Source organism: Sitophilus oryzae, unplaced genomic scaffold (assembly GCF_002938485.1).
Source record: "Sitophilus oryzae breed Bouriz unplaced genomic scaffold, Soryzae_2.0 scaffold_130_pilon_pilon, whole genome shotgun sequence".
In the NCBI taxonomy this organism is placed as follows: Eukaryota; Metazoa; Arthropoda; class Insecta; order Coleoptera; family Curculionidae; genus Sitophilus; species Sitophilus oryzae.
Genome location: NW_022145960.1, coordinates 1211166 through 1236425, shown reverse-complemented (window position 1 = coordinate 1236425; position 25260 = coordinate 1211166). Strand labels below are relative to the sequence as shown.

At 31.7% G+C, this 25260-nt stretch overlaps 2 protein-coding genes and 1 long non-coding RNA gene across 3 annotated transcripts in view; all 3 read right to left on the bottom strand.

Moving 5' to 3' along the window:
* The window catches only part of LOC115874975, a 35415-nt gene extending 31370 nt beyond the window's left edge, over positions 1-4045 (bottom strand). The window contains exons 1-2 of the mRNA XM_030890284.1: positions 3886-4045; positions 3705-3826 (exon numbers count right to left, since the gene is read on the bottom strand). Of these exons, the coding sequence (XP_030746144.1) occupies positions 3705-3826; positions 3886-3919 (156 nt within the window). The 5' untranslated portion in view covers positions 3920-4045. The remainder of the gene's footprint in view (positions 1-3704; positions 3827-3885) is intronic.
* On the bottom strand, positions 1235-2083 carry LOC115874977. The gene is made up of 2 exons (XR_004048950.1): positions 1661-2083; positions 1235-1596 (listed from the first exon to the last, which is right to left on the bottom strand). It is a non-coding gene; the product is annotated as an uncharacterized LOC115874977 (long non-coding RNA).
* A 6324-nt stretch (positions 4046-10369) lies between the features above and the next one.
* The window catches only part of LOC115874969 (prestin-like), a 69551-nt gene continuing 54660 nt past the window's right edge, over positions 10370-25260 (bottom strand). The window contains exons 7-13 of the mRNA XM_030890276.1: positions 23547-23680; positions 21871-22033; positions 21640-21816; positions 18299-18571; positions 18007-18162; positions 12910-13108; positions 10370-10966 (exon numbers count right to left, since the gene is read on the bottom strand). Of these exons, the coding sequence (XP_030746136.1) occupies positions 10815-10966; positions 12910-13108; positions 18007-18162; positions 18299-18571; positions 21640-21816; positions 21871-22033; positions 23547-23680 (1254 nt within the window). The 3' untranslated portion in view covers positions 10370-10814. The remainder of the gene's footprint in view (positions 10967-12909; positions 13109-18006; positions 18163-18298; positions 18572-21639; positions 21817-21870; positions 22034-23546; positions 23681-25260) is intronic.

Genomic DNA, 25260 nt, shown 5'->3' with positions numbered 1-25260 from the left:
AAGTATCCTTTTGTGTAGCCATTATGAAATAGTCATGTCTGCCAGAGCGATCCCGGGGCTTAAAGCGGGGGCGGCCAATCGAAAAGGTGAAATTTTGACACTACAAATATTATAAGGTACACGTTTTATAATTGCGAAAATAGCTTTTATTTATTATTAAGAAACGTGTAAAACTCTTGAGAGACATTTTTCTGGTCGCTAAAATGCCGACAGACAACGTAAAAGAGGCATGGAATTTTAAAAATGATTAAAAGATGAAATTGGAATAATGAAAAAAATTATGGCATATTTGCATGCCGATTGGTGAAATGTCATATTTATTTATTTTAAAAGCCGTATAAAAAGGGCAGACAAAATCTGATCGTGGCTAAATCAGCTGCAGACAGTTATCAAAAGCGCGATATTACTCTAGCGCTTGCAGGGAACGCTCACCGCCTCATCCATTTAAGTACAGATAAATCATATATATACGATTATATTATAAATATATTTTTTTTTATTTCAATAACGATTTTTTGTCTGCCCTTTTGCATACGGCTTTTTAAATTAATTAACAATAAACATGACATTCCACCAATCGACATGCATGCGATGATTTTCTTTTCTCAAAATTCTATGCCTCTTTCGCGTTGTCTGCCGGCATTTTAGCCACCAGAAAAATGTTTGTCAAAAATTTTACACGTTACTTAATAATAAATAAAAGCTATTTGGCAATTATAACTCATGTATTGCGGCGACTTTTTAAAAGGTTAGGAAAAATTATAAAAAAAGATGGTAAAAATTAAAAAGAAAACCGGCAGCGTACGGCTGCTCTTCGTCTGGTGAACAATAGGTGTAGGTTCATTTAATTATTTTTTGCATATTGTTGGGCACCACTTAATTTAAGCCAAGTTAAGGTGATATTTAAAAAATTAAGAAAATTACCACAGGCTAAAGATGTTCAGTAATGATATATCTCAAATTAAAACAACAAAATTTAATAAAAACTATGTACATTTATTAATAATTAAATAACTCCAGTTTGAAAATGAATTAAAAGGTCATTTAAAAAAACAATAAATTAATATTATATTGATATAGCGAAACTTAAATTAAATATTACTAAATATAAATCATCAAACGTAATCGTTTGTTTAAGTTTCAAAAAAGAGGTTTCAATATAAGGTAAGTTTCAGTAGAAAGTTAAGAAAAAGGCAAAAAGATTCTAAAGCAAAACGTAAATGAGTACTTAGCCTTTGCTCTGAAGCTGTAGTCAATCAGTGTTGATTTGGTGTCGTACTGGGGCCCATATCCATTACGTAACTGCTTCAAACCATCAGAAAACTTGTAAATTTGCGGAAAAAGGGAAAACTCGTCAATTTCACACCAGCCTCCAACAGGGAACCTTCACGGAACCATTCATAAAAACCAAAAACTGCTCAAAACATCGGATCAAAAAAAACTACTGCTAAATCTTCTTAAAAAAACTCGTCCAAAAAGTTCTCAAAAAACTTCTCGTTTTCAAAACGAAAGTTGCTCCCAAAATCTACTCCAAAAAATTACTCCAAAAAACTCCCAAAATGTCAAATCTTCCCCTTAAGTTGGTAAGGGACACATCTATAATAAATGATTTTTTTCTCTAAGTATATGAAAGAAAGTACAAGAAAAAACTATAACTTACTCGCAGGGCTATTCTCCGCCACATACGATGTACCAAAAAAACTTTTCAAAGAAGACGAGAACCACCCTGGGACTTCACCAGTGGTTGAAATGGTGAAAGTGTCGAAAAATCCGAATAAAATGTTAAAATTCTGCCAGAGATTATCTTCTGACGACAAAAAGTAAATACGCACCAAACTGTGCTCGAAATAAGGAAACTTCAGGAAAGTTATTAATAACATTTAAAGAAAAATTTAAATAATAATATAAATGGCAACCCTGCGCCACCACATCGAACGGCATTCCCGGTACTACCAAAATTGCAGCGGTACCGACTAGGGATGGGCATTATTTGCTTAAATTCTGCTAGAGATGTAGCGCAAAAATAAGAAATTATTTTAGGCTGCTACAGTACCTTATAATATTTTTAGTATCAAAATTTCACCCTTTCGATTGGTCGCCCCCGCTTTAAGCCCAGGGATCGCGCTGGCAGACATGACTATTTCATAATGGCTACGCAAAAGGATACTTCACAAGAAAAATTGGCCATGTAACGATGATAAGTTTTTTTATGTAGCCAGCTCTCCGTCTATTAGTTCAGACTTTTGTTATGACTTACATATTTATACATGAATAAGTAAAGCTTATTCATTCAGAATCTCAAAATAAGTGGTTTCAATTAGCGTAGTAGTTCGTTCCTCTTATTTCAATGTAAGAATTTAATACGTGAGAATTATTGGTAGGTAGTAATTTTCAATTAGTAGAAAAAGTCAACAAACTAACTTTTTAGTCCAAGAAAATAGGCCTTTAAATACGGAGTTTTGGTAAAAACCTGAATTTTTGATATAGTAAGTTACTTTGAAAGATCTAAAAACGGAATGGTGAAAGATCTTTTTAAATTCACCCCCGAGAAGAGGTGAAAGGTGAAATAAATAAATAAAATGATTTTTTCGTAAGTTCGGAGAAACGGTAAGTAGTAAGTACTAGAAAAAAAAGTTCAAATAAAAGTTGTGGAGCGTTAAATTTTACATAGAAATGATCTCTATACTTTTTGCTTAGATGAAAATTAACCAAAATATGGTGGCTAGAAGCTAGGGGATGATAGTACAAATTTATTTTTTTACTTCACCCCTTCTAGGGGGTGAATGATTATTTAAATTCATCCCTTTTCGGGGATGAATTTAAAAAAAATCTTTCATAATTCGTTTTTAGATCTTTCAAAGTAACTTATATGAAATTCAAGTTTTTACCAAAACGTATTCGAAGGCCTATTTTCTAACTATTTTATTACTAATTAATTATACTTCAAAATTGGCGAGTAATATCATTTTGGTCTTTGATTATTATCATCCGTCAATAGAAATTGTGGTTAGAATTCAAAAGTTTATTGTTTTGTAAGCCAATTATTAGGCTTTCTCTATGGATGCAACTGATTACCGCAAGTTGTTTGTAGAATATTTTATTGATTTTAATCGTATTTTTTTAGATATTGTGAATGATTATAAAAATCTTAAATATAAAGTGTAATTGAAACCACTAATTTCTTCCCCTAATTTTGAGGTTCTGAATGAGGCTTAAAGCTTCATTCAGAACCTCGCAATTAGTGGTTTCAATTAGCGTAGAAGTTTGTTCCTTTAATTTTAATGTAAGCATTAAGAACGTCAAAATTAGTGGTAGACATTTTCAATTAGTAGAAAAAGTTATCAAACTTTTCACTTTTCCACTAATTATACTTCAAAGTTTGCGAAAAATGTCATTTAGGTTTTTGATTATCATTCTTCAAGAGAAATTATGGTTAGAAATCAAAAGTTGATTGTTTTATAAGCTAAATATTAGGCTTTCTCTATGGATACCGCTGACTACAGCAAGCTGTTCAATTAATCTAGGATATTCTATTAATTTTAATTGTATTTTTGGACATTGTGAATGATCGTAAACTAAAAAGAATAAAGTGTAATTGAAACCAATAATTTATGCCACTAATTGCGAGGTTCTGAATGAAGTTTTAGTATAATTAAGTAAAGTATTCTAAACGAAATTGATAACAAAAGACACTAAACACTAACCTTTATTCTTTCATAAGTGTCTGTACTACCCTTCTTCTCACATCTATCCTTAACAAAAGGAATATCGTCCAAACTATTTAGGTTTAGGTTTGTTGGTAATTCAATTTCTGCTAAGCATACTCCTGTATAAAATTGAAATATTTATTTTTGTATTACAAAAAAAGTATAATTTTAAACTAACCTGCGATTACTAGAAAAATCACTGCTTTTAACATCGTTGGACACTTAATTCCCACTACCAGTGTTGGTCTGCTAGAATGCTAGAGGTCAGATTAATAATCCAGAGAGCTTTCAATCATTAATTACATCGGGTTATGACCTTATTCCTATCTTATTGTTAGAAAACAAGATAAAGCACATGTATTTGTTTGTGCTGACCAGTGGCGTGACAAATAAACTATTTTTCCTATTCTTGCATTTATTCTTTGTCTTGAAATTTAATGAATAATAAATAACAAATAATTTTCAAAAAAGAGAAGGTAGGTACCTAGAATTTAGACAATTTTTAAATACGTATATAAATATGTATACCGGGTGGTGCATTGTCGTTGGAAACATAGGAAATCCCATACAAATTTTGAATTGCCCAGATATTGGCTCTCCTATTGTCTATGTCCTAAAGTCTAGGTTTGGTAAACACACATGTCAAATTTGAACAATTTTGGACTAGTTTATTTTGAGTAATTTGAGAAAAACTTATCTACTACGCCATAGGAATAATTAAATAATTTCTTTGTTAAGTATTAGTTTGTAGCAAAATTTCCGATACCGAACACGACTATAATAGGAAGCCTGTTTTTCTAGAACTCTTAATTGCAAACTAATCAATCCTTAGTAGGAAAATATTTATGTATGACGTCTTTCACTTTTCAATAAGTTTTATACTCGGTTTTATAACAACAAAAGAAATTAAGAAATAGTCAGTATCTATTAGTATTTGTTCAATTAGAAAATTTTATTTATTTTTGTTTATAAGACCAATAATTGTAGATACAGGTATAATAAGCTAATATTTTATAAAATAAAATGAAATAACAATTTAATTTAAAAGAAAACTATATATTATTTATAGGATATTGAAAAATGTTATAAACATCATACATGTAGTTTTTATTTTAATTTGGACAGTAAATCGGATTCAATATTGATTGGAAAAAATATTTTTATGCACAATAAGAAAATACAGGGTGGTGCTCATATGACGCGGAGGCTCCAAGGAGAACGACACTTTGTATTGAAGTTAAATTTTGTGAGCATATGTAGGTTAATTTAGATAATTTTTTAAAAATATAGATAGTTTTACAGGGTGTCTCTAAAAAAGTTACATATCAAAGTTGTGTTTTTTTGTAATGAAATACCCTATATATTAATTAATTTCGAATTCTAGAAGAAAAATAAAGGTGAGTTTTATTAAAGAAACATATGCCTAAAATGTAAGGGTTTTGAAATATTTGACATTTTGTGAAAATGAAGTATAAACTTTAAATTTAAATAACAACATTATATGTAGGGTTTCTTTTAGGCCTTAATTTTTTGCTTCTTGTACTTTGTTTACTTATATAAACCCTACCAAGCCTTCAGCTCCATCTACGGTAACGTAGATGAAGCAAGCATGTTAAATAACAGCTCCCTAAATTGTAATTTACCCTGTATAGCCTGATGTTTAGTTCAAATATCCATTTTACATGAAATCAATTATATTATATCCAAAAATTATACAGGGTGAGACAAAATTGATATTTAACATTGATCACCTTTAAAAGCAAGTTACTCTTTTATTTTAAGTGAAACACCCAGTATATTATTCCGATATTCAATGTCTCTTCAAAATACTCTTAAGGTTGCCACTCATCAAAGAAAGATATTTTCATTTTTATGATTTAATGTCAGTAGATCTTTATTACTTGATAAAATCTAGGTGGCTGTAATATGCCAGACGTTACTTCAACATAGCTGACAAATAACAGTTAAACAAAACAAAAATCTCAGAAATTTGCTGATATAAAAACTTATTCTATATCAGAGATAATTAATATGATTCTATTAACTGGTGACTGGCAGTGTGCATTCACCAATTAATAGAATGCTTAAATACTCCTGATTTATCTAGTCTGGAGGTTTTTTTGGGAATATGTTAAAGGATAGTGTTAACTATACCGGGTGCGTCTCAAAAGTGGCTACCCCCTATAACTTTTTTATTTTTTCAGATAAAAAAACGGGATGTGGTATGTTAGTATATGACATAAATTAGGACTGATTGACGTATTCAATTGTTTTTGGTCACTTCCTGTTTCACCGCAATGAACTACAACTTTTGATTTTTAAATAGCACTCTCGGTATTTTTTACTTTATTCGATAGAAAATGACATTCTGAATAGAATGACATATCATATGTCAACTTTTGCATTCTCGCTTAATAAATAATCCTATTTTAAAATTCAATCTAGACTGCCATGGCTATGTTAAAAACACTAATTCTTAAACAAGGAGTCTTGGAAAAATAGATTTGATCTTCTAGTGTTTTTAGTGTCTTGTTCTGGCCAGTTACAAAATACTCAAATCGTATTTTTAATCATATCTCAACTTTTTCAAATAGAATGAGGGTGGCTTATTAGCATATTTGGAAAAAGCATTTTATATGAATAATTTGATACCACACACTTGGTATTTTGAGTTAAATTTTCGTTACGAACCGCAAGTTATAATTTCAAAAAACCACATGTGAAAATGTCAAAAGTTGACATATCATATGTCATTCTATTCAGAGTGTTATAGTCTAAGAGCTAGCAACGTTTTTGAGAAAGTATTTTGAGACGTCTGGCTCTTAGATATATCTTTTACTATGCTCTCTGGAACAGCATGCGGGCCGTCTGGCTGCCGATACCCGTTGCGTTCACTACTGCGCATCGGAAGAAGATCCTATATATTTTTGATTAATTTAGTCCTATAAATTCTAGTATTGAATACAAATCGAACATGTCTCCATAGCGCAGTGCGTAGAGTTTCCGACCACGAACCAATGATTCAGAGTTCGAATCCGGGTCAGGGCAAAGACTTTTTTATTTTATTTTCGTTTATCTTCTGATAGTAAAGTATTAAATAAATCTGGTGATTCAAAAAAAAACAAATATTTAATACTTTACTATCAGAATATAAACAAAAATAAAATAAAAATCTTTGTCCTGAGCCGGATTCGAACTCTGAATCATCGGTTTGTGGTCGGAAACTCTACGTACTGTGCTATGGAGACATGTTCCATTTATATTCAATACTAGAATTTAAAGGACTAATAAACATATAGGATTTTCTTTCAATGCGCAGTAGGGAACGCAACGTTTACCGGCAGCCAGACGGGCCGCATGCTGTTCTAGAGAGCATAGTAAAAGATATATCAAAGAGCCAGACGTCTTAAAATACTTGTTTTTCCGACGTTGCTAGCTCTCGTAGTATTATTTTCTAACAAATAAAGTAAAAAAATACCGAGGGTGCCATTTAAAAATCAAAAGTTTTAGGCTGTATTCCGTTGCAAAATCAGGCGAACCAGACCGGTAAACTAAGGTAAAGAGCGATTCCTGAAAAACATCGGTTTGATACGGAACGGTTTGGTCCGGAACGGAAATGTCACATGTTGACGTTTTCTAAAAATTTCAATACCTTTATTATAAAATTAATCTTTTATGCATTGTTAACGTACCTATTCTCTAATGTACCCTTTTAATGTACACCAAAAATACTTTATAAATAAACTGTTAAACTCGTTAGACAGCTCTTATTCTTAATCTAAGGACAGTTTAAGTGAAGATTTGCAGGTCCAATATTAAAATAGATAATTAATAAATAAACAAATCTAATCAATATTTATATTTTTATAGCTTACAAAACATTCACAATTACTTGTTTTCTTGTTGTTCATGTGTTTAAACGTTCCTGACTTTAACAAACAATGGCTGCATGATAAGTTTAAATGGTCCTAAAAAGTTATTCTGTTTAGTTAATGAAATTTATTTACCTTTACTGCCTACCTCCATTGCTTTTGGATGTAAATACAAAATATTATTACAAATTTTAGAAATAAAATGAGAATTTCACTCGAACTTCCAATATTTGCTTGATTTCTGTCAGATAAATGACATTGATTGACAAACAAAACCAAAAAAAACGGCCTTCTCGCGCTGGTTAGTTTGGTGACAGTTATAACCGAATTTTTCAGGAACCGTGTTCCGCAATAAGAAAACTTTCAGGAAACCGATAGAAACGGAACATAAACCCATAACCAAGGTAAGCAACGGAATAAACCCTTAGTCATTTCAGGTGAAACAGGAAGTGATCGAAAACAATTAAATACGTCAATCAATCCCAATTTATGTCATACACTAACATATGAATTCTCGTTTTTTTAACTGAAAAAATAAAAAAGTTATAGGGGGTGAGCCACTTTTGAGACGTACCCGGTATAGGGTTAAAGGATAGTGATTACTATAGTGTTAGGATAGTGTAAACTATTTGTTACACGTCAAACACTATATTTTACGGGTAAAAACTATTTGTTAGACGTCAAAAACTATTTTTTAGGCGTAAAAAAATAATTTTTAATTTATTACTTTTTCGACATTTCAAACTACACTTTTTCAAATATATCCTTCAAATCCTTCAATTTAATAGCAGTTAGTAAGAAGTTTTACTTCAAATATGCGCACCTATAGTGTGACCAACGGATCTGTAGCTACGGGGTATCGGCAGGGGAACGCAGTTGTAAACAAAACACGCCCAATTTCATTCATAAAAAAGGCATGGGCGTACGGTGTTATATGAAAATAATGTGTATCATAAATATAATACTCAGATTAATAATTTTTTTCAAAAAACTTTATGCTGTTTGAATCGTTACTGTTGAGTTAGCAGATAAATACTAAAAGCTTTTATTAAAGCTCCCTTAAATATTTTGAATCATCTTATTATTGTGTTGTTAATATAATAGAAGAAATAATTACAGCTGGGGGTTGGAACCTTTGGTGTTACACAGCAAAATAAAACACTAAATCAGTACAATACACCAAAACACTTTTAATTTTACACTGGACGCACGTTTCGCTAACCATGTCTGCCATCAGCAGATGATCAAGACTGAGTCTTGAGGTATATTTATTTATATATCTGTACTAACTGTACAAATACATAATTTTAGATATAACTATTTCCAGCAAAAAAAAAATCTTGAAAATAGTTAACTTTGGAAGCGCAAACAAAACATAATTTTACTCACCAGTAGATCCAATATTGCCTATTACACCAGATATGGTATCGCTCCGCCAGCAGTTTTTAAAGGTTAGGTCATTGTCTACCCATATGTTTCATCCAAATAGATAATACTTGGCTATATTTTCGAATTTCGCGTATATATTTATATCTCTCTCTGCAATATAATGGGCCGCTCCATTAATATTTATCTGTTATTTTGACATTTACGCCAAAAACATTAATTTGATTTTAATAACCCCCTAAGCGTTTCCCTGCAAAAGGGAAATTCGATTCTTCCTGCAATTTTTGCAAAAGCTTTCTAATTGCGGGGACGAGTTTGAATTCGAGATAAAATTTATTTATCAAATTCCTGACCACTTCGAAAATGTCGAGCTTTTCGACAGCAGTCTCACGTGGTCGTTTCTTTCCAGAGCTGGATATCATTTTATCGGGGTTAGTTTTCAGCCTTTTTTTATCTTCTGTGTGATTTTTTTATAGCCGATACGCTAACTCCGGTATAAAAAAATATCCGCTCAAGTTTACGTTTAAGCGGCAACTTAAGCGAACTCTCTGTAGCTTCTTCATCGCAAACCTTATTATGAACACAAGGAAATAAACCAAATGAGATTTCATCCACGTTATTATTAACTTACCTATATAAATTAGCTATTATTTCTCTTGTCTGACTATGTAGCGTCTTACCCTTAACAAATTTATTCATTTTAAAATACAAATATACGATCAAGCTTGATATTAATAATTAAAAACTACGAACGAAAAACATTATAACAAGATAACAAAACAATAAAACACAACTTAACTATCAAATATACGAAAAATATAGGAATAAAGTTTAGGATAACCGGTATAAAATAATGAAATAAAGTAATAATGATCAAAAAAATGACACCGCCACTGGATATTTCAATAGTATTCAATATTCCTACTCTTTTCAGAAGAGACCCTGAAGTTGGGGATAAAGCAAGCGAATAGGAAAGGTGTAACCGCCATGGCAACCGCGTGGTAACAAATCCTGTGACGTACTCTCGCCAATCATGTTCGATGAATAGGCGGCCATGCGCGGCGATGCCGGTTTGCCAATGATATCGTTGAAAAATCTTCAACTTTCATAATAAGCAGATTATACAGAATGAAAGAAATAAGTTATTAAATAAAACATATCGAACAATATGAACTACGTTAAAATTCCTTAGTAATATACGTCAGAATGTATGCTAAACACATTATATATAATAAAAATATATTAAATTTATAGTTCATGTCTGGCAATTTTGCAATTTTATAGATTAACGTGGCAATGTCGATTTTTTTTTCTCGCGTTCCTTCCGTAGCTTCAGATCCGCTGGTCAAACTAGTAGTGCACATACAATTTTTTTATATAATTACAGTAAATAAAAGGCAGAAGTTTTCTCTTTCAAATACAAATATACATATATTTTAATATTTACAATATTTACAAATTTAAAAAAAAAACAGGATTTAAGGCATTGAACAGATCAATAAATTAATTAAATTTATACTAATATTCATAAGAACGGTTATTGGTTCAGTAGCTTAATGGTTTTTAAATCTTTTAAAATGTTAATCTTTAACTATAAATGTTTCATTTCGATGTACTCAAAGATTAAGGAGTTTCAGTTTTTTTTTCATGTCTTAAATTTCTTCCATTTCTCTCGTGATTATCTTGCATACTGAATACATAGTTGTAGGAAGATTTTTTCTGATATTAGATTTCAAAAGAATATTATGATACTTGTGCGTCGGTACCAGTGATCAATATGATTTATTCTAAATCCTTATTTTCTTATGTCAGTCAAAATATTTAAATATTATCTTATAATTACTATTTACTATAACCTAACGGTTGTAATACTAGATTTGGAACTAGACCTAAATAATTCGGTGGAATAATGGACAGCATCGTGGACACTCGGGAAAGATCTGAATCCAGCTTTGGAACAATATTCCGGATCGCATTTCGTCAGCATTTCATATACAGGTTCTAAAAAATATATAAATGAATGAAACAATATTCCTTTAGTATACAGGGTTTTGTAGCTAAACGATTAGATTTTTACAAATTGGAAGTTTTGGGTTCGTTGAAGGACTATTAGAGCAGTTAGAGCTACAATTTCATTTTTTTTACAAGATATAGAGTGTCCCAAATAAGTAAAAAATATTATAGTTTTATTTTTTAAATGGAACACCCTCTATATTATTCTATTTTTAGATTCTACAATTGAAATAATAAGGTTTACAAACCTTAATCAAATTTACCTTTATTTCTTATTATTTATTCTAATATTTTCTTTTTTTAGGTTTTTAAATCTTAACGATTTTTGAAATATTCAATTTTATGAAATTGCAGTAAAAATTTTAAGGCTTCATTTCTCCAAGGGTGTCAAAGTTTTTAATACTAAATATTTACTGAAGTTTAGTTATTGATCAGATATTGTGTTGGAATAATAAACAAAAATCACCTTATACAGAGTGTCTGAAAATTTATATTAAATAATTACTAACTTTAAACGGCTCTAACGGCTAACTAAAGTTTAATTTAAATGGAACATCCTGTATATTTTACGAGAATTAGATGCACAATTTAATTGTCTACCTATTAAATTATATTTTGCCATTTTTTACCTATCCCTTCAAGTTTTCGTAGAAAATGTACTTTTTTATAATTTAGATCTCATTTATCACTAGACCCATGAAATATTGATATTTTAGATTATTTTTAAATATGTAAGAAATTTTCAAAGAACACAGATATACTAATATTGTCGATTTAGTTCGCTTATTTAATTAAAAAAAAACTGTTTAAATATATCTTGTTAAAGATGACCAATTAATATGATCCCAGTATTCAAATTACATTAATTGACTGTTTACGTTGATCAATAATAATTGCTCCAAATATTAAAAAACTGAAGTTTGTATGTGTATTAGACAGTGTGTAAAGTAACACGTTATATATATTATATAACACTTATATTATTTTTACCACCGCTACATTTTGTACACATGTTGCTTTAAAAAAATCTGAAATGTCAATATTCCATGGGTATAGTGATAAATGAGGTCTAAATAATAAAAAAATGAATTTTCTACGAAAACTTGAAGAGATAGGTCAAAAATGGTCTAATACAATTTAATAGACAATTAAATTGTGCATCTTATTCACGTAAAATATACAGGGTGTTCCATTTAAACTAAACAAATTATTGCTGTTTAAAGCTAGTAATTATTTAATATAAATTTTTGGACACTGTGTATAAGGTAGTAAATTTTTTTATTACTGCTACACAATAACTGATCAATATACATATAATCTTCAGTAAATATTTATTATTAAAAACTTTCATGCCCTTGGAGAAATAAAGCCTTAAATTTTTTACTCAAAAACGGTAAGTGTGATAAACCTTAATCAAATTTATACCTTTATTTCAATCGCATAATCTAAAAATAGAATAATATACAGGGTATTGTATTTAAAAAATACAACCATAATATTTTTTTACTTATTTAGGACACTGCATTTTGTAAAATTATTTTTAAATTGTAGCTCTAATAGTCCTTCAACGAACCCAAAACTGACAATTTGTAAAAATCGAATCGTTTAGCTACAATACTCCGTATCGTATGTGGTGAACAACCCTGTATAAGATGAATTGAAAGGATGTGAATTGTTTCCATTTATCTTATGGCAAACAATAGTAATTTTTTATGTACATTATTTTTTAGTTACGTATTTTTAAATCTAAACTAGTCCTCTAAACTAAGTTTTTAACCACCTCTACACTACTCGCGAAGTAAGCCGAAGTAGGTCACAGTCGAATAATAGTGAAGAGTGCTATTGCGCGTTTCCTTGTATAACGAAAATATACACGATGAAGAAGAGATATAAGATGAAGAAGAAGATATTATGTCAGTGCTCAAACTCACCTTTGCAGCTTGCTATGTATACAGGGATATCAAGCTTGGTAAAACTTTCGATGGTAGATTTTAACATGGTTACACCTGAAGGATCGATGTAACTCACTGACGAAAAATCTAACACCAGGCATCTTAAATCTGTGTTTACTTTATTTTGTACTCTCTCCAGTTTATTTAGTGTTTTGGTTGGAGGTTTCGTTTCTTCAGCCTAGAAAATTATTATAAAAGAATGCATTAGTGCTTTAAGTAAATATGAATATAGCGCAAACTGTATACCGGGTGCGTCTCATAAGTGGCTCACCCCTATAACTTTTTTATTTTTTTCAGATAAAAAAACGAGATTTGGTATGTTAGTATGTGACATAAATTAGGATTGATTGACGTATTCAATTGTTTTTGGTCACTTCCCGTTTCACCGGAAATTACTACAATTTTTGATTTTTAAATGGCACCCTCGGTATTTTTTTACTTTATTTGATAGAAGGCGATGAGGAAGTTAAACTTAGAACGAATTATGCAAAGTCAACATTTTTTAAACTGAAAAACGTCCTATTAGTCTCCCGCTAACACTTAGACTACGGGTAGTAAAATGCTACATATGGCCGGCCTATCTTACTATACGGCGCAGAAACCTGGTCTCTCAAGGCTAGAACCCTGAACCGCATCGAGGCTTTCGAAATGTGGACTCTCCGGAAACTCTTACGTGTGCCATGGACCGCACATGCCACCAACGAAGAAGTTTTAAGAACTGCAGGCTATGAACGAGAAATGCTTAACATAGTTAAAGAAAGGAAAGTCTCATACCTCGGCCATATCCTTAGAGGAGACAAATATTACATTCCTAAGCTGATTCTACAAGGAAAAATAGAGGGACGGCGAGGCCCAGGAAGAAAACAACATTCCTGGCTAAGAAACATACGGGATTGGTGTAACATCAGCGACGCAGCGACCATATTTCGAAGAGCCGAAAACGGCAGTCTACACATTGTATGAAGAGTACAGACAATCGTTAAGCACAAGGCACAGGAAGAAGAAGATTTGATAGAAAATAACACTCTGAATAGAATGACATATCCTGTGTCAACTTTTGACATTTTTGCATATGGTTTATTTGAAATTATAACTTGCGGTTCGTAACAAAAATTTGACTCGAAATACAAAGTGTGTATCAAATTATTCGTAAAAAATGCTTTTTCCAAATATGCTAACGAGCCACTCTCGTTCCATTATAAATTTACATATAAAAAATTGGCGCCGGGAGGCACGTATAGCCGCCCATACTAAAATATGTTAATAAAAAGTTGGTAGGCAGTTTTTTTAGTTTCAAAGTAAAGGAATTTTTTAAACTTTTTTATCTGAAAAACTGCGACTTTGACTGATTTTGATGTTATTACAAATTTTGTTGCAAATATTATTCCTAATCTTAAATTGAAAACCGCCTTTCGCTAGCCAGGGGCGTAGATAGGTGTATGCTATGGGGGTGGTACTATGATTAAGTCGCAAAAAAAATCACCGTCGGAATTTTTTTGTCGAATTAAAACGACGGCGAAAATCTATATTTTAATTTTAAAAATTAAAATATAGATTTGTAAATAACATAAACAAAAATGAAACAACGACGTTTATTAGTTAATTTTCTATAAACTATAAATAAAAAACTCTAAACTATCAAAAAAAACTATAAAAACTATAAATAAAACTACAAAACAAAATCAAGTTTTCTAGTACGCTGTTTGGAAAACCTATCAATAACAGCATCAACATTTTTTTCAATATCTTTATGGATATTGATTAGAGTTAACCCCACTAATCTGTCCTGGCCAATAAGAACACTTTGTGTGCTTTTAATTAGGTCGAACATATTATAAACGATAAATCAACATAAGTAAAAGCATACAAAGTGTTCTTATATGTCGGATATTAATTTAAAAAATCCTTTCATAGTCAATGACTATTTCAATTCTCGTATCTCGTCAAGCGTCAGTGGGGGTACTGTCCCCCAGTACCCCCCCCCCCTTATCTACGCCCTTGTCGCTAGCTACTGTAATTTTGGAGTTACGATTTTTTAAAATTTTGAACCCCTTCCGATATCCCCTTACCAACCCCCCACCCCACCAAAAACTAATGGCCAGATTCTCGGGTGCCACAATATTTTTGTGCCAAATTTGGTTAAAATCGGTTTAGTGGTTTTTGAGTTATCGTGTTACAGACGGACAGACAGACAGACACCATGAAAATATTTTGTATTTAGGTCATTTATGAAAATAACAATAACTTATTTTGAGTGAAATTAAAATAACTTTTTTTTTGCCGATCTTAATAGCCTACCATACCTATTGGTATGGTCGGCTAAAAATTGAGATATGATTAAAAATACGATTTGAGCATTTTCTAACTGGTCAGGACAATGCACTAAAAACGTTAAACTATCAAATCTATTTTTCGAAGGTTCCTTGATTAAGAATTTGTTTTTAACATAGCCATGGCAGTCTAGATTGAATTTTGAAAAAAAAAATTATTAAGCGAGAATGTCAAAAGTTCACATATGATATGTCATTCTATTCAGAATGTCGTTTTCTATCGAATAAAGTAAAAAAAAATACCGAGGGTGCCATTTAAAAATCAAAAGTTGTTGTCATTTCCGGTGAAACAGAAAGTGATTGAAAACAATATTGAATACGTCAATAAATCCTAATTTATGTCATATATTTACATACCAACTCACGTTTTTTTAACTGAAAAAATAAAAAAGTTATAGAGGTTTATAGAGAACCACTTTTGAGACGCACCCGGAATATATATATATATATATATATATATACAGTACGTCTGTCCGTTCTGTAGCTACGGGGTATCCGTAAGAGGGGAAACGATATTCTCCCGATGTTTTTCGTAAAAAATTAGACGACGCGTCCCATCAATAAAAATTCGACAAATTTGCAAGTAGCCAATAAAATGAGTGGGTGGAGCGATTTGCGGTGACGTACTCGTCAAGTCGACGTATAAAATATATTGCTGTTTATTTAAATGTTTTTTGTCTGCATTCCTTTCATAGACACAGATCGAGCAGACGTACTGTAAATCTGTAAGAGTCCTGATTCATTCATCACTGACTCATCAACGCCCAGACCAAACCCTTAACTCTAGAAAGCTGAAATTTTGCACAGGAGTTCCTTTTATGATGTTTACGCGAGATAAGAAAGGATTTTTTAAAATTCATCCCCTAAGGGGGTAAAAAGGGGGGTGGAATATTACAATATTTTTTATTTAAAAAACGGTCAAGTTTCCGAAAAAACGCTTAAACACGTAAATTTTATTTTCTTTTTTTACATATTTTAAGATTTTTTTAAAAATGTATACAGGGTGTTTCGAAAAATCTGGTCATTGATTAATCACGATCCTGCTTAAAGCGGTTGACGTAACAAGCTGATTTTTGGAAAACGGCTTGACTTTAGGGTGTAGAGGTTCGATAAGAAGGGATTTTTCGAAACTCGAATTCTAAGGGGGTGAAACCACCCCTCAAATATTAGAATATTTTTTATTTAAAAACCGGTGAGTTTTTCGGAAAAACTCTTAAACCTGGTGACCGTCCATTTTTCATTCTTTGGAGACTTTGATGTACTTCTCTTTCGCTTATCATTAAAGTGCCTGCAAGGTTGTTCTCATCTTCTACTGCTTGGAATTCTGGTCGGTTTTCTGTCAGTAATTCTGCATAGTAGTTGCGCCATTTTTCTATATCCATTCTATTCAAGAGCTTGCCCGTTTGATTGGTTTTCTTCTCTGAGGACTTTTGAGAGTGCAGCATAATAAGAGTCTTTTTCCGCTTGGTTTGAATCATCTGTGGGCGCATAAGTACCTATTATTACGGTTTCCAATCCGAAAATGGTCAAGGTGACAGTTACTATTCTTTCGTTGACGGCGTTTTAATTCTTGTAAAATTTAGATAATTTTTTCGCAATCAGTACCGATACTCCAGCTTGAACTCGTTTTGCCTTATCTATCCCAGACCAGAAGTGAAGGAAGTTTTCGAGATGTTTACTTCCTCTCCCTTTCTTCTTCGTTTCAGAAAGAACAACTATATCTAGGTTGAACCTAGCCATCTCTGATGTAACTTCCGAGGTCTTGTTGACAAAGCTGTTGACATTCCAAGTTCCTATTCGCATAGTCCGTTTCGTAGCCAGTTGTCGTCGTAAAGAATATCTCTCCGAATTCCGAGGCGTGTTTAAGGTTCTTTGAGCAATTAAGTTTTTTTCCGAGTAACAGGTCGCTAGCCCGTTGCCTCAACCCCCAACCTGGAGGACCAGGGGCCTTTCTGTAGGGATGCCCATCTTTAGCCGAGAGAACCGGTTTTGAGGCGCCGGAATCTCGCCTTCGCCCTATTCCTGTTAGTTGCATAACACCCATCCATTGGATGCCATACATTACCAGTGGTCACGCGGCTCTCATGACATGTGCTTGACGTAAAAGCTTATTTTTGGCACGGATTTTTCGAAAGTCAAATTCCAACGAGATGAAACTACCTCTCAAATATTATCAAGTTCGACCCCAGGAACACGTCCATGAGTTTTTTTCCAAAAAAAAGATGTTGACAATCGTGCATTTTCTTTTAAATTTCTCTGTATATTTTTCGAAAACTTTTTAGAACTGCCTGTTCACCGCAAATTTTCCCACGGTTTCAATTCAATAAATTCTTAATCTCTGATATTACCATAGTTACACTTTTACTCTATGGTTACGGCACTAAAATGGATGCAAATACAGAAAAAATCCGGTGGCTCTCAAAATTTAAAAAAAAATCATTTTTTTTAATTTTCAAACTTAAATAACTCGGATATTTTGGACTTATTTAAAAAATGGTAAAGAGAAAATATGTTTCTTTTATCGAGATCTACCAGCCCTGAAAATATTTGCACTTATTTAAGACTCACCCTGTATAATAATATCGCCATAGTGTTTTTTCTAATGATGACATAAATGTGAGAAAATTTTATCCAGTTTGTATGTTAATGGAAATTCTTGCTTTGCTTTATCATCACCATTACAAATGATTAATTCGACACAAACGAAGTCGCGGGTACACCCTAGTCAGTATATAAAAGTACTTACCATTTCCAAATATTTTGCGAGCTTGGCACGGTAAACTACTTCTTTTTGTGGATTGATTCCAACCAATCGAATTAAATCATCTTTGAATATAGTTTTTGTAGCAAAGTTGATTCCACCAGAATAATGAAATATTTTTATACCGTCGATTTCTTTAGCCTAAAAAATAATATTATTTCTAGATATTGAAAAACTGAATACTTCAATCTCAATATGACAGAGTACAAATTATATGGGTATAAACATAGGTCCTGAAAAGTAATGTGTTTGCAATATTTAAACTCTTTTTACTTACCGATTTATATCGCTTAACGTCTAAATAAAAGTCTGTGTCTTTAACTTGACCAAGCAAGCAAGTATAAGGTCTGAAGCTCAAAATGAAAATCGATGCTAACGACAGGCAGATGCCGCAGAGTAGCCCGATATCGATACTGACAAAGGCAACGGTTAGAAACGTGCCCATCCATACCACGGCGTCCATTTTGCTCAGTTTCCAGAACTTCCAAAATTCGAGTACTTGACGAAGCATGCCTTTGAGTGCTACGACTATTACACTGGCTAGCACTGCCTAAAATAATAAAAAGGAGTTAATCATACAGTTAAGGATTTGTAGTCACAACAGAATAACAACACTATACCGTAATACACAAAAACAATTTATTTTAATATCTCTACACACATTTTGGAATCTATGGTTACATCACAGCCCGACTCTACTTAACAAGCCGTGAAGAACCATTTGGCAACGCCGCAACCGGCAAGAGATTCAGATCGGTTTTTAGAGAGCGCGAATGCGCGACGGGCCGTTTTACCAGCTATCGAGGCGCGTATTTTTAAATTAATTTAAGGTGTGCTCAAATTTGCCAAACCAATAATTTGAGCAAAATGAAACAAAAAAAAAATAAAATAATAAAACAAAAAAAAAATAAAAAATAAATTTGCCACATAAAACAATTTGCCAAACCAAACAAAAATTGCCACATTACTTGCCAAAAACAGTCCTGCTAAAAGAAGCAAAGAAATGCTTAAATTGCTCACTTCGATTTTGCATTTCTTTGGTTCTTTCAGTAGGACTTTTTCGGGGAACAGGGACTGTTTTTGACAAGTAATGTGGCAAATTTGGAAAGATACTAGGCACTGTATTTAATTTTAGGAGGTGCCTTTTGCATTGATCCATCTGGCAAACGATAATCCTCCTCCCTGATAATGTCACTTTCATCAAAATGCTTAGCACAAACCAGAGAATATTTTGAGGGTAACCATGCCTCTCTAGGAATATTCCTAAGCCATTGGGCTTTAAGGTTTTCATCCTTTGGAAAGGTAAAAACAGATACCGCTGGTTCTCCTGCATCAAGACAAGTTTTATAATTGGATTTGCACTCAAGCACACAACAAGGACTTGGCATGGTAATTTTTGATTACAACAACTAACTTTGGTAATTATTGGGAAAACTGGAAATCGTCCGATTTTCACCAAAATTGGTATACACACTATTTTGAGGTGGTAGATTACGAATCTGAACTTTTATCTTGGCGGTCCCTTTCCGTTTTTCAGAAAAACGGAAAATTATTTCAACATTGAATTTTTCTTTATTTCGGCCCTATAAAGTAATAATTTCATTATATTATTGTTTATCTAAAAGATACACTTGATTGGGGATAGAAAAATGTCCAAAACTTTACTGAAAAACACTTTTCTTAACAAAATAACAAAGAAAATTGAGACCAGATGGAAGTTTGACATTTCATATATCCGTCTTTCTCTCTCCTATGTAATGAGAGAGATAAATATATTCTAGACCTAATCTAGAAATCTGAAAATTTACAACGTTGCCATATCTTCTATTTTTTCGGGTGATTAAGGATTTTAAATAAATTACCTATTATGAGATCGACAATAATTAAATATACCTACCTATATCCACAAAGTTACGCGGAAGAGTTTTGATTGTATTGGTTTCAACTTCCATGCGTAGGGTGTTAATCTTTTGTTGTTATATTATATCAAAAAAGATTAACCCCCTCCGCAAAGAAGTTATATAAAGACTATTTATAACCACGAAGTTGCACTAAAGAGTTTTTATTGTATTGGTTTAACTTCTTTGCGGAGGACGTTAATCTTTTTTTGATATAATATAACAACAAAAGATTAACACCCTCCGCATGGAAGTTGCAACCAATGCAATCAAAACTCTTTCGTGCAACTTCGTGTAGTTCGTGTTTATAAATAGTAAGATCTCGTTGGTAAAATAGCAATTATGAGAAGGAGTCGTTCTTCTGGCGACCGCCTTTCGTAATCCCAGAATGAACGAAAAAAACACGCTAAATTTAGGTTTAGCATTGGCAACGTTGCTTTAAATGCCAGAAACACATAACCCAACATTTTCAGATTGTTTACAAATTTATTTTAGCAAATTTTCCTCTATCATGCATAAAATTGGTTAAAAAAGTAACAGAAAATAGCAATAACATCATTGTTTATTGAATACCTAACAAAATATATACCTTAAAAATATAAGAAATTAAGAAAAATTCGATGTTGAAATAATTTTCCGTTCTTCTGAAAAACGGTAAGAGACCGCCAAGAAAAAAGTTCAGATTCGTAATCTACGACCTCAAAATAGGGTGTATACCAATTTTGGTGAAAATCTGACGATTTACAGTTTTCCTAATAATTACCCTAACTTTCAATAAATTGATTTAAAAAGCACCACAAAATGTTCATTGGCCGAATTTGCAGCCATTCTTTGAATAAAGCACTTAACCTCGCTTATAACCCGGCGAATTTTTCACCCACGGATATTTGTTTTTACGCAATGTCTACGGAAAAAAATTATCCCGGTAACTTACAAATCTCACACAGTAAGACTTCTCACAACTTTAGTCTTTAACTAAACAATATTTTCTTTCAAAAAAGCGGATTTACTTACAAAAATATAACAGAGCAACAGGTCAATGAACGTAAATCATATGGCTAAACGTGTATCGATCGATTTGAAACCAGGGTTGCCAGATTTCTTTGTTCACGGCCTTGTTAAGTAGAGTCGGGCTGTGGTTGTACCATGTATGATAATGGAATGGAAAATAAATTATTGTTCATAAATTGAGCATTGAGGCATTTGAGGTGAATGATACGGTAAATTACGTTTACCCTTTCTTGAAAAACTTAACCCGAAATCTAAAAAGGACATTCAAGAATGTTGATACACCAATTATTTTTAAAAGTAATGTTTATCCAGACTTTTTTCAAAAATTCATTTTCGAATGAACTATTGCGACTATGGACGAATTAACTTATCGCCGTGGGCGGAACCCCTATTTGCGGTGACTTTTTGATTGACACCCTGTTAAAAGTGTTCCCCTATTGATAAATATGTATACGTAAAAATTATGTTTTGATTAAAAATATGAAAAGCGTAATCCTCCAGCCGGATATTGTACTATAGGTATTAATAAGTCATGGATATAATGATGTACATGTACAATTCGTCGTAGATTTTATTTAAAAGATATTTTATGAATAATTTGACAAAGTTAATATGGGTGATTTAAAAAATCTTTTATAACAGATCTTTGACAAAGCAATTTGATAGTGTAATAGTAGCCTTAAATCATTATAATTAAAAATGTACCTACCTTTGGCAACTGTTCAAAGAACGGTCCAATCCACAGCAATACCACTAACAGCAGTAAACATGATACTACAGATGCCAGCTGTGTAACACCTCCTACAACTTGCTGAATCAGAGATCTTGATAAAGAAGTGCAAACAGGCATGCACGAGAAGAACGAACCAAAGAAGTTACTTAAACTCTAAAAAATAAATTGATGAATATTTTGTTAAGCATATAAATTATAAACTTTTACCATAGCGAAGGCTTCTTGATTGGCATCTACTTCGTAGTCTAGTTTCTGAGCAAAAATCAAAGCCATGGATAAAGTAATAGTGTAAGATACTATGGCGATAGTAATACCATCAACAATCACATCTGAGAGTAATGCGAATGGTGGGGGTGCAGGGGATGGAAGCCTAGATAAAAATTATAATATAATATTAACTGACGGGAACTAATTAGTTGTTTAAATTGCGATATGTTTAGAATATTGCAAATTGGTAATAAATGTACTTAGAGACATTACCTACTTCTTAATTATTTTAACATAATATACCGGGTGCGTCTCAAAAGTGGCACACCCCCTATAACTTTTTTATTTTTTCAGATAAAAAAAACGAGATTGGTATGTTAGTATATGACGTAAATTGGGATTGCTTGACGTATTCAATTGTTTTTAGTCACTTCCTCTTTCACCGGAAATGACTACAACTTTTGATTTTTAAATAGCACCCTCGGTATTTTTTACTTTATTCGATAGAAAATGACACTCTGAATTGAATGACATATCATATGTCAACTTTTGACATTTTCGCTTTAAAAAATCGTATTTTAAATTTCAATCTAGAATGCCATGGTTGTGTTAAAACACAAATTGTTATTCAAGGAGCATTGGAAAAATAGATTTGACCGTCTAATAGTTTTCGTGTCTTGTCCTGACCGGTTGAAAGATGCACAAATTGTATTTTAAATCATATCTCATTTTTTTCAAATGGAACGAGGGTGGCTCATTAGCATATTTGGAAAAAGCATTTTTTTACGAATAATTTAGTACCATACACTTGGTATTTCGAGTCAAATTATTGTTATAAACCGCATCTTACAATTTCAAATAAACCATATGAGAAAATGTCAAAAGTTGACATATGATATGTCATTCTATTCAGAGTGCCATTTTCTATCGAATAAAGTTAAAAAACGAGGGTGCCGTTTAAAAATGAAAAGTTTTTCCGGTAAAACAGGAAGTGACTAAAAACAATTGAATACGTCAATCAATCCTAATTTATGTCATATACTAACATACTAAATCTCGTTATTTATCTGAAAAAAGTTATAGGGGTGAGCCACTTTTGAGACGCACCCCGTATAGTATTAAAAGATCTCCAACATTTGTAGATTTAATTTATAATTTTATAACATCGTTCATCAAACAATAATGCCAAACGCTACGAAAAACATATGAGGATGTCATCTAAGGAACATCTAAGAACACGAAATACGAAATAGTCTAAAGAAAGAACATAATATTTTTTTATGACAATTGGAGCCAAGTCGAAACTTAGAAGCCACTCTTTGCGTTCATACTAATATAATTTGTATGCTGAGTAAATGACTACTGGCCTTAACTGATTATCGTACCATATGCCAACATGTTTGCCAAAGCACATTTCGTGTAATATGATTTGCTAACAACGTGTGATAGAATATATGATCTATTTTTGAAATAGCACTTAGTTAATAATAGTTAGTTGGTTCTAGAATAGTAATTAGTATTAAGAAATATTTTAATAAAATTAGATTATCTTTGTCTGATATGTCATTCATACATAAAGTATTTTTAATAATGCTCCATTAGATTTTAGATTTTGTAACAAATTTCCGGTATTTATCAAAGTCGATTAAACCACATTAAACTATGAAAGTGCTTACCCTACTGCTATATATCCCACTACGTTGACACCATACTGTTCGGAGAGATTGCAATACTTCGAAACTAGGGTTCCAACTACAACTGCTACCAGTTCCATTGGAAACGGAAATGGCGATCTTTTGGCAATTATAGGCTGAAAAAATAGGCTTTTACTTAAGCAAATACTTATCGATTAAGACTCTAGTATGTAGTTAAACATAATTTTAAATATTTATTAATTATTAAATTTTAAACATTCAAAAATTCAAAATAATACCTAATCTAATGCTTGAAGGCATAATGGCATTCATAAAAATAGGACATAGAAGAAGTAAGACAATAAAAATACTGTAATATTATTGTGTAAAAACTCAGTTCTTTTAATTTTTAGTGTTTTATTTCAGAGTAATATTAACGTAGAGTGAATATACCGGGTGGGTCTCAAAAGTGGTTCACCCCTATAACTTTTTGATTTTTTGACATAAAAAATCGAGATTTGGTATGTTTGTATATGACATAAATTAGGATTGCTTGACGTATTCAATTGTTTTTGGTCAATTCCTATTTTACCGCAAATGACTACCTCTTTTGATTTTTAAATGACACCATCAGTATATTTTTACTTTCTTCTATAGAAAATGACACTCTGGATAGAATGGCATATCATATGTCAACTTTTGACATTTTCTCATATGGTTTGTTCAAAATTGTAATAATTATGGGGTTCATAACCAAATTATTTGTAAAAAAATGCTTTCTCTAAATATGCTAATGAGCCACCCATTAGAATATTTAGAAAAAGTTGTTCCATTAGAAAAAATTGAGAATATAGTTGTTCCATTTGAAAAAATTGAGATATTATTAAAAGTACGATTTGGGCATATGTTAACCGACCACGGAAAGACACGAAAAACATCAGACGATCATATCTGTTTTTTCAAGGCTCTTTGATTAAAATTTAGTGTTTTTAACACAGCCATGATTGACCACTCTAGATAGAAATTTAAAATACGATTTTTAAACGAAAATGTCAAAAGTTGATATATGATATGCCATTCTATCCAGAATATTATTTTCTATCGAATAAAGTAAAAATATAGGGGGTGTCCGAGGGTGCCATTTAAAAAATCAAAAGTTGTAGTAATTTATAGTGAAACAAGAAGTACAAAAACAATTAAATACGCGAATCAATCCTAATTTATGTCATATACTAACACACCAAATCTCGTTTTATATCTAAAAAAATTAAAAAGTTATGGGGTTATGGTGAGCCACTTTTGAGATGCACCCGGTATAAATGTGTATAGACCTTCCGTTATAACCTTCGATAAAGCTACTACAAAAAAGACAAGACTTGGCAAGCTCTAGCTATATAGAATGGTCTTGTCGAGATTAGACTATGCTCTAAAGTATGATAATAAGATATAATAACATCAGTCTACCGGGTGACAACAATTGTTGCGCATTCCATCGTTTTATTGCTTTTTATTAAATATTTTTTTTAAATTATTAAAAAATATTTGTACATTAAAATATAATTCATCAAAGCTCATAATATTTTCCATTAAAAATATTTTAAAATCACTTTACAAACAAAAAATGTTAACACCCGTATATTTTTCCATATTTGTATAGAGCTTAAAATTCTCTTTTAACAATATATCAGAAGTTCGTATGTACAAATCAAATTTCATATGACAGAATTTTGAAAACAATCAAAAAAATAAATTTGTT